Source organism: Grammomys surdaster, unplaced genomic scaffold (genome assembly GCF_004785775.1).
Source record: "Grammomys surdaster isolate TR1022 unplaced genomic scaffold, NIH_TR_1.0 136, whole genome shotgun sequence".
NCBI lineage: Eukaryota > Metazoa > Chordata > Mammalia > Rodentia > Muridae > Grammomys > Grammomys surdaster.
This window is the reverse complement of record NW_021604594.1, coordinates 13,104,137-13,119,262: the sequence shown is the minus strand read 5'-3', so window position 1 is coordinate 13,119,262 and position 15,126 is coordinate 13,104,137. Positions and strand designations below refer to the sequence as shown.

Below are 15,126 nucleotides of genomic sequence, written 5' to 3'. Positions count from 1 at the left end.
CCAGCAACCATATGGTGGCTCACAACCATCTGTAACGGGATCTGATGCCCTCCTCTGGTGTGCCCGAGGAGAATGACAGTGTACTCACATATAAAAAATAAATCTTAAAAAAAAAAAAAAAAAAAGAGCCGGCAGTGGTGGTGCATGCTGTTAATCCCAGCACTTGGGAGGCAGAGGCAGGCGGATTTCTGAGTTCAAGGCCAGCCTGGTCTGCAGAGTGAGTTCCAGGATAGCCAGGGCTATACAGAGAAACCCTGTCTCAAAGAAGAAGAAAAAAAAGATGATAAAATGTAATTTGTTTGAATGGTGTGTGTTAAAAAACCAGATTCATTGATTTTGATTCAAATGTGTGTGTGTATACACATATATGTATTTATTTCAGTACACATGTATTTATTTCAGTTCTGGGCATGGCAACTCTTGCTGGAAAGATGGCTTAGCAGTTGAAAGCACTCACTGCCTTTAGGGTTTAGTTTTAAGTGCTCATGTCAGGGAGTGCAGAACCACCTTTAACTCCAGCTCCAGGGAATCTGATATACTCTTGCTAGCAACTATATTCATATGCACATATCCCCCCCTTGATATATATGAATAGATAGATATAAAATTATATATAATTTAAAATAAAACATTTTAAAATTGTGGTGAATTTTGAATAGATAACCAGAATATGTATATATTTTAATTGTTTTGTTTTATTTTTTAGTTTTGTTGTTGTTTTTGAGACAAGGTCTCACTTCGTAGTTCTGGCTGTCCTGGCACTTACTAGACGGGGCTTGCCTTGAACTCGGAGATTATGTAATGTAACAAGATCAAACACTTTAAAAAAAAATGTGCATACCAAAACTGAGGCCACATATCTAGAAAAACTACTTTTTAAGCCCAAAATCTGTGGAAATCAGATCTGTTTGTGTTATTGCACACTCATCCTAAGCCCATGCTGGGCACGGTGCCAGACAGTTGTGGTCTAAGCAGACAGGTCTCATTGCAGGTGAGTAAGACACATCCCAGGGTTAGGAAGCTCGGCATGATGAACAAGAAAACGGGTCATAAAATGGGGGCCAGTAACTCATGGGGGGGCTTCTTGGCAAAAAGTCAATTGAGCACTGTGGCAACTGTCCTTGCAGCTACGTGGGAAGCTAAGGCAAAGGCCTTGAGAACAGCCTGGCAATGCCGGTGGACGGCATCTGTCAATCAGCAACTATCCCACTACTTTTCTCAGTTTCTTCTCTGACAAGGGGTTGCAAGCCAAAGCTGGCCCATTGTTGAGAGGGGAAATGGGAAAACATAAGCGTTGAACTCAACACTGAAATGCTTGGAAGCTTGGTGGTGGCACATGCCTTTAATCCAAGCATTCTGGAGGCAGATGCAGGTGGATCTCTGAATTTGAGGCCAACCTGGTCCATAGATTGAATTCCAGGACAGCTAGGGCTACAGGGAAAGATCCTGTCAGGTGGGGGTGGGGGGGCATGCTTGGAAACAGGACGGGGGAGTGAAGTTCCCTCCTCACAGAACTTTCTGCTTTCCCCCTAACATGAAAGGGTTACTTTTCTTACTCTGCCTCTCAAACCAAGGCTGCCCAGGGGACAGCTTGCCAGCAGGTCAGCTGTGACTGCTCTAAGCAGCTCTCTCTCTGCATATCCAACATTCGGCTGTAACCTGAGTCAAAACTGTGTCTCCAGAACTGGTCCAGTTGGGATAAACTAACATTTCAGATCTTAACATCCGTGCAGTTTCACGGACTCCGGAAATGACAGTCACTGAGGTTGGTCACTAGAGGTGTCAGCCAGAGCCATTTCCCACGTAGAAACATGAGTTCTAAGAACAACTGAAAAGGACAATATGTACCAGGGCAAGGACTGAGAGCATGAAGCTAATCCTCCCGCTGTCCACCCTCACTGCCTGTGCTTCCCACAGAAGCCAAATTTAGTCAGGAACGCATGCCCTTTCACTGAACACGAAGCCTGCATGAGGAGCAAACGCCACAGCACACCTGACACACAACCCTTCCACAGCAGCGGGATCCACCTTATTTTTGACACACTGAGTCCATGGAGATGAAAGCTTATTCTCTCATAAATGTTTCAAGGGGGAAGAAATAACTTTCTACACATGACAAGCAGGGTGTGGTGTCTCATGTCTGTCAACCTAGCTCTTAGAAAACTGAGGCAGGAGGATTATGAATTTGAGTCCAGCTTTGACTACAGTGAAAGTTCCAGGCAAACCAGATCAACACAGTAAGATCTTACCTCAAAACCAAGCAAACAAAAAGGCCAAACTGACTTTTTAATTTTAAGAACTTTATTAAGGCATAGAAATACTTTAAAAGAAAAATTTAGTGAGTGGTATTAAACTTTCCAAGCTTACTGAAATCACATGACTTAAGGAAAAGTGGTTTCATCCATTTACTTATTTATATGCTTTAAAATATATTTCTCTTATTGTTTACTGTGTGTATGAGACACAACCCATGGCCAGAACCCAGGTCTTTAGGCTTGGCAGGAAGTACCTGTACCTGCTGTGCCAACTTAACAGCCCAGTTCTAGTCTTTTTGCGGTAAGGTCTTGCTGCCTACTTCAGTCTGGCCTCAAGCTTGTGACATTCCTGCCTCAGCCCTCCTCTAGGTAAAAGGTTCAGATGTGTGCCACTGTAACAATTTTATGAGGTGGTGGGCAAACTCAGGACTTTGTGATGGCCAAGCAAGTACTCTACTAACTAAATTACGTCCCAGTCTCATAAATCTGTGTTTAATATAAGTATTAAATTTACATATAATATTCAAATCCATCAGAAACAAAATCCATTTGATTTTTTTTGCAAACAAAATTCTCCAGAATCCTGCCTTTCTTGCTCAGAATGCTTCCCTTAAATGTTATCACTTGTTTTTCTTTACACCTCATATGTGCATTAAGAACAGACAAAAATATTTTGATATTGGGCTTGCAAGATGGCTCAGTGGATAACAGTGCTTGCCACCTGACAGCGCAAGCCTAATGACCTCAGGTCAACCCCCAAACCCATGTGGAAGTGGAAAGGAAGAAACAGTGTCACAATAACAAACTAAATTTGTGTTTTAAAAGATCGTAAAACTTGGGCTGGAGAGATGGCTCAGCGGTTAAGAGCAATGACTGCTCTTCCAGAGGTCCTGAGTTCAAATCCCAGCAACCACATGGTGGCCCACAACCATCCATAATGAGATTCGATGCCCTCTTCTGGTGTGTCTGAAGACAGCTACAGTGTACTCATAAGTAAAATAAATAAATCTTTAAAAAAAAAAAAAGATCGTAAAACTTAAAACACATATATGTTTTCTCTGTCCATTATAGCTAGGCCTAATGTCAGCTAGGGCAATGCAATTCCTAACAGATCAAGAAAGAGTCTTGTAAGTGCTGGCTCTTCCAAAATGATTTTCTCTTTACAAATGATCAGAAACCTTAGAAATAAAATAATGATCTCAGAGAATCCAATAACTGGAACCAGGAATCCTCCCAAGGGAGATTAAGATAAATAATTAATTTGTATTGTTCTTCAAATAAATACTTCAATCTCTTGTTCTAAGTAACCATGGGAACATACAAGGAGCGTATATGTTCACAAGCCTGGACAAGCTGTGTCTCTTTGATAATCAATATACAGTTCCTAGGGAGATAGTATACCTTGGTGTTAAGGTTTAGACCAACATTCTGCCACAGGAAAAGAAGGCCTTTTATCCTGAGAGCAGATGTTGAAAAGATCAGAGTGACAGATCAACCAAAGACAGTGAACAACTCTGGCCTAGATCTTATTATTTTTTAATATATGTTTTTTGTTAGTTTGTTTTTTGGTTTTTTGAGATAGGGTTTCTCTGGGTATCCCTGGTTGTCCTTAATCTCACTCTGTGAAACAGGCTGACCTCAAACTCACAGATGCATGTGCCTCTGCCTCCCAAGTGCTACAATTAAAGGCATAGACCACCACAGTCCAGTTAGATATTTTACTTTTATTTGTGTGTTTGAGTGAGCGTGTGTGTGTGTGTATGTGTGTGTGTGTATACACTCCCCCATAGAGGCCAGACTAAGGTTATCAGATCCCCTGGAACAGGGTTATAGATGGTTGTGAGCCACTCAGCAGGTGCTGGGAACCAAATTCAGATTGTATGCAAGTGCTCTTAACCACTGAGCCATCTCTCCAGCCACAAAAAGGCTTTTTTTTTTTAAGTTGAAATTAACAGAGTGATTCTGAATGTACTAACAGTTTATAATTGAACCGTTGTTGTTTTTCTGGTCCCCACTAAACAACTGACAGTTCTAGAGGAAACAGCTGCTGCCTGCCATAGTATCATATCTCCCAGCCTCAGACTACGACCATACATCTCCTCAGAACTGTCCAGGAGAATTATCACAAGGTTGCTCCATCTGCACATGGGGCCTTGTGAAGACACTCAGATGCATGTCTTAAGAATGCACCTGATTACTCATACATGATGATTTCCTTAGTTAGGGTTTCTATCGCTGCAACGAAAACACCAAAATGCAAGCTGGAGAGGAAAGGGTTAACTTAAACTCACATTTCCAGATCAAAGTCCATCACTGGAGAAAGTCAGGACAATAGGAACTCAAGGAGGGCTGGAGCCTGGAGGAAGGAGCTGATGCAGAGGCCATGAAGGAGTGCTACTTACTGGCTTGCTTCCCATGGCTTGCTCAGCCTGCTCTCGGATAGAACCCAGGACCACCAGCCTGGGGATGGCACCACCCACAAAATGCCTCATGGGAGGCATTTCCTCAACCGTGGCTCCTTCCTTTCTGAAGAATCTAGCTTGTGTTAAGTTGATTCACAAAACCAGCCAGTACAATGACAAACACCTATTAACAGCTAAGTCACTTTATTAATTTCAGCACAGCTATCTAAGAAAAACTTAAGATAGTATTCAGAGGGGAAAGGAGTCTTCATCTCTATGCAGAACTGGAACAAAACACTAAACTTGGTTCAGTTCTTAGGATAACAGGCATACTTTAGCAGTCACCTCGTTTAATCTTTTTTTTTTTTTTTTTGGTTTTTCGAGACAGGGTTTCTCTGTGTATCCCTGGCTGTCCTGGAACTCACTCTGTAGACCAGGCTGGCCTCGAACTCAGAAATCCACCTGCCTCTGCCTCCCAAGTGCTGGGATTAAAGGCGTGCGCCACCACCGCCCGGCTCACCTCGTTTAATCTTTACAACACCCGTCTGTACAGTGTGTATTAGCCTTAGAAAGAAAATAGACTCCAAAGGCAATATAATAAATACCTAAGGCACATTTAAAAAGGGTCAAATAAGGATTCAAACTCATGTTGGCAGTCAGGTGTGGTGGCCAATGCCTATAACCCAGCACACTGGAGTGTGAGAAAGGCTGATTTAGAGTTCAAGTTTAACCTGAGCCACCTAGTGAAACCCAGTCTATAAAACCAAGACAAGTTCAAACCAAACACACACACAAGAAGTTAAAAACCAAAACAAAGCCCATGTCAGTTTATCTGCAATGACCATGTTGGCTCCAACTGGATTCTGAGGCCTCTTGCATGTCTTTATCCAGTTCAAGATGTTCTAAGAGCACTGTTGACAGATAAAGGAAATTAAACCCAAAGAATCAGAGTCTATGCAAAACAGCCATCCACAAGGAAGCATGGAAACAGAAAGAGCAGCTTACGTTATCAATATGATCTACTTAAATATGTTCGGTTGAAACTATAATTTCAACCATTTGAAAGGGAAAAAAGGTCTTCACTTTTTTTTTCTATCTTGCTGCTAAAAAAAAAAAAAAAAAAAATCCAAATTCTTCACATGGCCTAGATACAAAGGCCTGCTGGACATGGCTCATTTCTGGACAGAGCCTCCCCAGTGACTGATGCCTCAAGCCCACTAGCTTCTTTTCTAGCTGTTGAATATATCGAACCATTTTGTACATCCAAGCTGGATAGATGTGAGCCACGCCCTTGGAATCCTTTCCAGCACTTCACCTTGAGTTGCCGTTCAGTTCACAACACTAATACACGCTCGGGAGCTTTCATCAACCTCTTGAAACGGTGGAAAATCGTGGCCCCTTCATCATGCTTTTCATCTCCTCACTGAACTTGTCATCCCTGTAGTAACCTGTTTGTGTGTGTGAGTTTTTCTATGTCTGAGCCATTCCTGGATGCTGGGGATCCAGACTCAGGTCTTCATGCTGTGTGGCAAGCACTGTGCTGACTGCCATGTCCCCAACTCCTTAAAATCTCTGCTGTGGCTCTGTAGTGATGCACCTCCCACATGTGACAACACTGGTCAGGAAGGCCCTTTGCTCAAAGCCCTGCTTCAGTCCCTTCTCAGCCTTCTTCCCAAAGATAAACAACACAGCAAGTAAACAAGTGCTTAGTGAGCTGGAGGATGCTCTTTTCCACCAAGCAGTCACATCATCTCAAACTCATTCTCGCTTTACACTATCACCACCACCTTCAATTCTTCAATCTAAAATCAGCAAGATAGGGCTAGGGATGGTGTTGGGTGGTAGACCAGTTGCCCAGTATGACCAAGGTCTTGGGTTGGATGCATCGCAAACTAAAAACAAGAAATAACACCTCAGTCCAGAAGTACACTTTCATCTGTCTTATGACCTTCACTGTCCATTGGTGCTAATGAAGAAAAGAACAGGAATCAAAATAATATTTAAATTCTGTTATCTCAGCAAATTTTGGTCCAGCATACATAGCTGTATAGTCTTCCAGCCCATAATAAATCATTAAGCGGACACAAAGTCTACCAACTAAAAAGAATTAAGAGATCCTTTAAAAATTGTACAAATTTGTTACAAGCCTTCTTTGTCACAAAGCACAGAGATGGCTAAGTCATCCTTCTGACATTTGTCAGATCTGGAACAACCACCCTGCTGCATCCTCTGTCCCCACCTCTCCTGTCTCTTATTCTTTCACTGCTGTATACTTCTGATGGAGAGAAACTGGATCAATGATAGGGTATGGCAGAGAAAGGCTTTAGAAGAAAGAGATAACTGGAAAGATGACAGTTATAAGGGTGTCCGTAGTAAAATTTTAGCCTGAGGACCAGATGTAAAATTACAGCATAGTTGAACAATCTAAGAATCCGTCTGTTGTACTCAGATTTCCTGGGTTTGGAAGGGAAAGGCACAATCCTAGAGGTCATTGTTTATTTTGGGGGGTTTTTAAGATTTATTTATTTACTATATGTATGTATGTATGTATGTATGTATGTATGTATGTTTTTACATAGCTAAGTATATGTATGTGCACCACATACATGCCTCTTGGATCCCTGGAACTGGAGCTACCTATAGTTGTGAGCCATGGGTAGTATGCATGTATATGTGTTCACATGTATGTGGATGCATATGTGGATGTGTAGGCCCTAAGTTCACATTGAGTTTCTTCTAACATTGGAATAAGATCGCTTACGGAACCCAGACTCTACCTCCCCAGTAAATGGATTACAGGCTGTAGCCGCCACCCCTGCTTGGCTTTTATGTGGGCTTTAAGCATTTCTGGTCCCCACTCTTGTGTGGCAAGTCTTTACCCACTTAGCCTTTTCCTTAGCCCTCTATATAGACTTTCTAGAAGAAAGCTCAAATGATACTGAATTCAATTTACTTCCAAGTTCTACCCAAGCCACACTACACTAAGGAAATGATGCATACTTTAGCCTTTGACTTAGCCTTTGTGTGAAGCTCCTACTTCAAACTCTCATGGCACCCCTCCCCAGCTCAGTTCTTCCTGCCCCCTTCAACTAGGAATGTCAGCAATAAACTGGCTCCTGGTTCTCTGCCCAGTTAACAAGGATTTGTCTAGCACATATACATACTTGTGTCCATCCTAACGTGACTTTAACTTAGTGGGTCACGTCTATTTACAATCAAGCTTACCTCTGTAGCCAACCTCTCCAACTCCATAAACAGATGCTCTATCAATTGGCAACTCTTCCTAAAAATGCAAGATTCACTGTTCCTCCAATCCTTCCATAGCTAACAGCAAATCCAAGCTTCTGTGCTTACAAAGTCCCTGGTGTTATCTTGCCTTTCCATTTCCCCAGACATTAGCTCCCCAGGTCATTATTCCTACATGGATCATTTCAATAGCCTCTTAGCTGATACCCCCACTTACTGCCAATCTCTCCACACTCTACCCAACACACACAAAGAGCTGCCACATCTCGTCACTCCAATTTCCCCACTCAGAAACCCACAGAGCCTACCTACTGCTTCAAACCCAAACCCCTCAGCCAATTTTTCCTAGGTAGTTACAACACAGAGGCACATTTTAATTTTACCTCCCAAGTAGCTGGATTATTTTGTCTTTAATATCCTCAGCAAAATATAGCTGCTAAAATCTCTATTCTAACTCTTTCTTTCAAAAAAAAACAAAAACAAAAACCACCACCCCATTCCAAAATCCTCTAAGCATGCAATGTAAGGGTTAAGAGTATACGTTCTAGGCCTGGGCATGGGAGCACTGCCTGTGAACTCAACACTTGGGAGCTGAGGCAAGAGGCTTGCAAGGTGGAGATGAGCTTGGGCTACTAAGTGAGTAAGACCTGGTCTTAAAAAAAACAAAAACAAAACAAACAAAAAAAAAAGATAATAAAAGGTCTTCTAGAGGTGAATGGAAATGGGATCAAAAATGGGGGATTTTTAACCTGACATGGTGGTGTGAGTCTGTAATCCCAGCACTAGAGAAGCAGGTAAATCTCTGAGTTCAAGGTCAGCCTGGTCTACAAAAAGCATTCTAGACCAGCCAGGGTTGCATAGTGAGATCCTGTCCTAAGAAAGGGAGGGGTACTTTTAGATTCTTTCTTCTACAACATAGCTTTACAAGTTAACATACCCCATAAAGCTGCTCCTCCCCGCTCCCAAGTTCCAGGTTGGCTTGGAACTTGAGAGGAAGACCAAACTGACCTAGGACCCTGAGAGATCAACTTGCCTCTGCCTCTCGAGTGCTGGGTTAAAGGTGTAAGACATCGAGTCCACTAAAGCTGGTTTGGTTTGGTTTGGTTTGGTTTGGTTTGGTTTGGTTTGGTTTGGTTTGGTTTGGTTTGGTTTGGTTTTTCTCTGTGTAGCCCTGGCTGTCCTGAAACCCACTCTGTAGATCAGGAGGCTGACCTGGAATTAAGAGACCCATTAAATCTAAATCTGCTCGAAAGAAAGAAAGAAAGAAAGAAAGAAAGAGAGAGAGAGAGAGAGAAAGAAAGAAAGAAAGAAAAAGAAAGAAAGAGAGAAAGAAAGAAAGAGAGTAAAGAAAGAGAATGGGTTCTGGAACTCATTTGATTTGAGTTTCCCTTATGAACTCAATAACATTAACCAAGCCATTTAATTTAATCTACATAACAGACCTACCAAGCCTACCTCAGAAGAGCAGTAAGAATATTAACAAAATATGCTTAGAGCTCTGAGCTATTATACTAATACTCTCTAAACGATTGAAAACCATCAGCAGCCACTGCCATTATTCCATGAACCTCCATTCCAGACAAACCAACACAACTGCTCTACGTCGGCCATGTCTTCACTTTCATACTTCCTGACTTCCTCAACCACAGTCTATTAGAAAGGAAGCAGGAGCCGGGCAGTGGTGGCGCACGCCTTTAATCCCAGCACTTGGGAGGCAGAGGCAGGTGGATTTCCGAGTTCGAGGCCAGCCTGGTCTACAGAGTGAGTTCCAGGACAGCCAGGGCTACACAGAGAAATTCTGTCTCGAAAAACCAAAAAAAAAAAGAAAAAGAAAAAAAGAAAGGAAGGAAGGAAGGAAGGAAGGAAGGAAGGAAGGAAGGAAGGAAGGAAGGAAGGAGGCCTCAGAGAGGAAGGGCTCTGCCAACATTGGGTCTTGGCTCAATCCTCTGCTTCAATTACTATCCAGTTATTTAGTTTGATGATTACTACTAAATGAAATGCAAGCACATGGGACATAACAAATAGACCTTAGTAAATAGCTTTGAAGGGTAAGACGGCTCAGCAGATGATAGAGCTTGCTATGCAACTCTGAAGACCTGAGTTCAAGCCCAGAGCCCACTGTGAAAGGAAAGAACTGAGTCCTGAAAGTTGGCTTGTGACTTCCACACATGCACTGTGGCATGTACACGCCCACTTTCCCACAGTCACTTGTACACATATAAACTTAATTTACAAAAATATGTGTGATAAATATACTTAATACTAAAGAAAGATGTAGCTAGCATATATTTTGTTTATTATAGCTAAGATGTTAAAAGCCATATGGATCTATAATAAAACTTTTTATACAAGTAACCAATTGTTTTAAGTAACTATAGCTTGAAGTAGGCAAACCAGGAATAAAATCTTAAAATGCTAGAAGGTAACAAAAAATTGCTCCAGCTAGATACAAGGTCTTTCCAGCAGTTTTATGCTTTCCTGGGGATTAAGCAACTCTACACTGTTTCTCTCTTGCCTTCCAATAATGCTGAAGCAAAGTATGGTGCCTCCTGCTTGTAATCAACACTGAATTCAAGATTAGCCTGAGCTACATAGTGAGAATCAGACTAGCCAGAGTTATGTAACAAGAGTTTGACTAGAAAAACAAACAAAATAATTAATTAATAATAATAATGCTTGAGTCACTACTTTGTTTAGTGATGAGTATAAATTAATAAACCACAAGTTTTCTGTACAAAAATAAAATATAGATAACATCAAATAATATCTTAAAAAGTAAGGGTGTCACTCAGTGGTAGAATGTTTACCTAATATATATCATGAGTTTGATTTCCCCAGCACCACATAATAATGATGATGATGATGATGATGTGCAAAAGGATACTGAAATATGCAAAACAGCAGATGAAAAACTAAAATAGAATAGTTATGAACTCTCCAAGCTCCGACAATCACTACCCACCCCCAAACAACAGCACACACAAACCAGTAACAAATGAATAATGAGTCACATTTTCTTTTCCATATAGAATTTCTAAAACTAGAAAAGACATCAGTTCCCATTTCCTTATGTTCTACTGGGTCCCACATGAGAAGATGAAACCTGGAAAGTCTAAATAATTAGCTTCAGGATAAGTAGCTATAGAGATATAGGCCTAGGAATTAAACTCATATTCCTTTAAAAAAAAAAAAAAAGGCCAGCTGTAGTGATGACCATCTTTAATGTCATCATTTGGGAGGCAAAGGCATCCAGATCTCTGTGAGTTCAAGACTAGCCTGGTCTACATTGGGAGTATCCTTGAACTTGTGGGGAGGGACACACGTGTTCCTGATACCTGGAACAAGGCTCTTTTCACTACATCATAAAGCATCTCAGCTTATTTTTTCCATGCCTAACCAAAACATAAAATTATCCATATTAAACAAACTCTCCACAAAACAACTGACCCTAATCACATAACAAGGTTTATACTAATATATTTTTGTGAACCCCAAAGAACACTTGTGAGGAACAAAGATCTTAATACACAAATGGTGCAGTTCTATTTTTTTTTTTTTTTTTTTTTGAGACAGGGTTTCTCTGTGTAGCCCTGGCTGTCCTGGAACTTACTCTGTAGACTAGGCTGGCTTTGAACCCAGAAATCCACCTGCCTCTGCCTCCCAAGTGCTAGGATTAAAGGTGTGCGCCACCACTGCCCAGTGGTGTGGTTCTATTATAATTAGTTTTGTTACAGAAAGGGATCCTTATAATACACTTTGTAAGACTTAAGGCTCCTTAGAAGCATGGTTGTATACACTTATAATCCCAGCACTCAGGAGACTTGAGACAGAAAGATCAAACATGTTCAAGGATACCCCCAGCAACCTCTGTGAGGTTGACGGCATCCTGGTGTAATAGTTCCAAGCCAGCCAGAGTTATATGGTAACAGCCTGTCTCCAATAAATAAAGACATAAGAAAGAAAGGAAGAAAGAAACAAACAAAGAGAGGAAAAAGGAGAGAAAGAAAGAAAGAAAGAAAGAAAGAAAGAAAGAAAGAAAGAAAGAAAGAATAAAAGAAAAAAGAAAGGAAGGAAAGAAGGAAGGCTATGCTACATAGAAAGCCTTAATCTAAAACATAAAAATTAAAAATAACTCTCTTTTTTTTTTTCTAATTTTTTTTCTTCTTTTGGTGCAAACATTCAAATCAAAGGCTACAAACAAAGTAGGCAAATGCTTTGTCCCTGGCCTACACCCCTGCCTTTACCAATCCTTTTTCCTAAACTACAGTGTGTGTGGTCATCTATGCAACCTCCTCCCCACCAGGCCTAAGGAAACTACTGTCTCAGATGAAAGTGCCATCTAGCTTGGGCTCCTTAGCAGATGCTAGAATCTGTTCCTAATATAGAATCATAGACTTTTGGAATCGAAAGGAACCTTGAAGGTCACCTTTCATTTTTTACAGTGGAAAGTAATACCCAGAAGGAGTCTGCCCAAGGTTAATAGTCTACAGAGAATCCACATCCAGAATACAAGATTGTCAAAAACAGCTTTTCTGAGAAAAACACAACCTTTAGTAAAATACTTTAGGAATTTAAGAAAGCAAAGACAAAAAAACTAAGCATAGTCAGGTGACTGATTCCAAAAGCTTAACATAAGTAAGGTATTATAAGGTCAATCCTTACAACAATTCTTCCTTTTTTTAATGCGTATGTCTATGCACCGTATGCATGTAGTGCCCTCAGAGGCCATAAGTAGATGTCAGATTCCCTGGAACTGGAGTTGCAGACAGTTGAGTGCTGCCATATGAGTGCTGGGAACCCAGTCCAGGTATTCTAGAACAAACAGTGCTCTTTACTGATGAGCCGTCTCTCCCACCCCTTTTCTTTTTTAAAAAGAAATAATAATTTATTATTATAAGGGTCGGGTAAGTCAGCACTAGTACACATGCACATACATATGAAAGTCAGAGGACAACTTTCTGTAGTTAGTTCTCTCCGTCCATATTTATATGTGTTCTGGGTAAAGCACCTTTATCCAATGAGCTATCTCACCAGCCTCCTTACAAAAGAATCTAAAGCAAACATGTTGTACCAACCCCCATCCCGCCCCCATCTAAGGTTGCAGTAAGTGGGAGGGGAAAGCGCAACTACAATAGCCATATAATATCTGTGCAACGAATGACAACGACATTGATGAGAAAAACTTTCTAAGTCGTCCTAAGTCATGCAAACCAAAACAGCAACTCCAGGAAAATCTCATATCAATCCCCAATATAAGGAAAATCTTTCAATCGCTTGTTACTAAAAGTACAAACAGTCGGGTATGGAGGCAATCGCAGCCCTTGGGAGGCAGAAGCAGGTAGATCTCTCAGTTCGAGGCCAGCCGGTCTACAGATCAAGCTCCAGGACAGCCAGAGCTACACAAGGAAAATCTGTCTCGAAAAACAAAACAGAACAAAACAAAACGAGTACAGACGACATCCCCCACTCACGTTTGTGAAAAGAACACTTCTCAAAAGTTCGAGCTTAAAGAGGAATAACGATTATATTCTTTCCATTCTTTCCTTAATGTAAAATTCTTTAACTTACCTGTAGGAATATGTTTCTCAGCTCATGAGGATCACCTCGTTTGGTTGTATGCACCTGGGGGGGGGGTGCCAAAGGGGGGGGATGACTGGTTAATGCTTAGCTAGAAACCACATAATCTCTTTAGATTATAGCTTACATCTGCTAACAACACGTTTATCTTTATATGGCCATTTAGTCTAGAAACAACTCCAAAGCTTAATTGCTGATAACACCTGTCAAACCAGAGATCTACGGCTAAGGGGTGGGAGAAAAGGGTGTGAATAATCCAAGCTAGAGCAAATTACAGACGGTACTTCCTGTGAACTGGAAAGGGAAACCAATGTTATCGTTTACTTTATTCCACATCTACTAGCAATACAGTAGCAATCACCAAGCTACAAATTCAAAGAGCCTCAAGAGTGGAGCAACAGGAGATGTAAAACAGCCAAATTAATAGCTGGGCCTAGCAGCCTTTCTTGTGGAAAGCAGAAACAGTACATCGTCATCTTGGCGACCCTTTCTCCATCAGAACTAAACCTTGAGAGCTGCCACAATACGGATACTTTCGACATCCGGCAAGCTGCCAGACAAATGTCAACCAGTGCCCTGGGCTGTATAGAGGCCCCAAATGACAACACCCACCCCCTCCCCCACCGCGGATGCCCTGGGTATCCCCGGCTTTCTTGCCCGCTTGCTCTCAGTCCCTCTCTAATGCTCTCCAACTCTGTGCTCGCAATCCCATGTACCTAGGACAAAACACTACTCTTTTCTTCTTCCCGACCATGGTCCTCAGGAGCCCCTACAACTCACGATCCCTCCTCCTTCCCCTCCCCCAGCCGGGCATCCTCTTCGCTCCGGTCCAAGCCCAGCATAGCTTTCCACCCGCAATCTAGAGCCCCTGGACGCACTGGCTAAGAACCAGGCAAAGAAAGCAACGGAAAGAGGCGGGGGGCTGCACTCAGGGCCCTTGGAACGTCTCTTATGCAATAAAAGCAGCAGCAGAGAGTTGGAGTCACCTTGACCGCCATGCTGTGCTCGGAAGCCGGGAACGAGCGAGTGAGCGAGCTGGGCCGAGCTGTCAGGGCGCGCGCGCGCCACGGCCCGGGGCCGCGCCCGCGCTCCCTCCTGTCGCAGCGCCGCGCCCGTCTATATGCAAATGAGCTAGAGCACAGTGGTGCGCACCGAGAGGCCTCGGTCGGTCCATCTGCGGGAGCGGGGGACACCGGAGCTCCGGCCACTGGATTCCGACGCGCAGCGTGAGCAGAGGTGCCTCTGGGCCAGCCCCAAGTCCCAGGGCCTGGCAGTGGGTGTGGTTTTGGGCACCCACTTCAGCCAAAGTCAGTTCCCTCTTGGGGCTTAAAGAAACACTTGGGGCCTGTATTGAGCAAGATTTGGAAACATTTGAGAGCTTGTCCCATTAATAATGAGTTTATGACAACCAGTGACAAATAATGACAAGAAGAATGATTAGGAACTACCTAGCTAGGTTTTTTAAGTAAACATAACTTCAGAAATAATGCTCCTGAATTGGCATTCCTTGGGATATCCCTAATCGTTTATTAATAGACTCGCTTCACTTTCTTAACCACCTGAATCCTTTGTGTAATGTATATAGAAAACAACTTCATTTATCTTGGAGCTGATACTATGTTGGTTCTCACCTCTACAGGAAACAA

The 15,126-nt window shown here is 42.2% G+C and overlaps 1 protein-coding gene across 1 annotated transcript in view; it reads right to left on the bottom strand.

Moving 5' to 3' along the window:
- The window catches only part of Slc25a12 (solute carrier family 25 member 12), a 94,207-nt gene extending 79,681 nt beyond the window's left edge, over positions 1–14,526 (bottom strand). Inside the window, exons 1-2 of the mRNA XM_028762947.1 lie at positions 14,467–14,526; positions 13,472–13,525 (exon numbers count right to left, since the gene is read on the bottom strand). Coding sequence (XP_028618780.1) covers positions 13,472–13,525; positions 14,467–14,478 — 66 coding nt within the window. The 5' untranslated portion in view covers positions 14,479–14,526. The remainder of the gene's footprint in view (positions 1–13,471; positions 13,526–14,466) is intronic.
- Between the last annotated feature and the right edge of the window lie 600 nt (positions 14,527–15,126).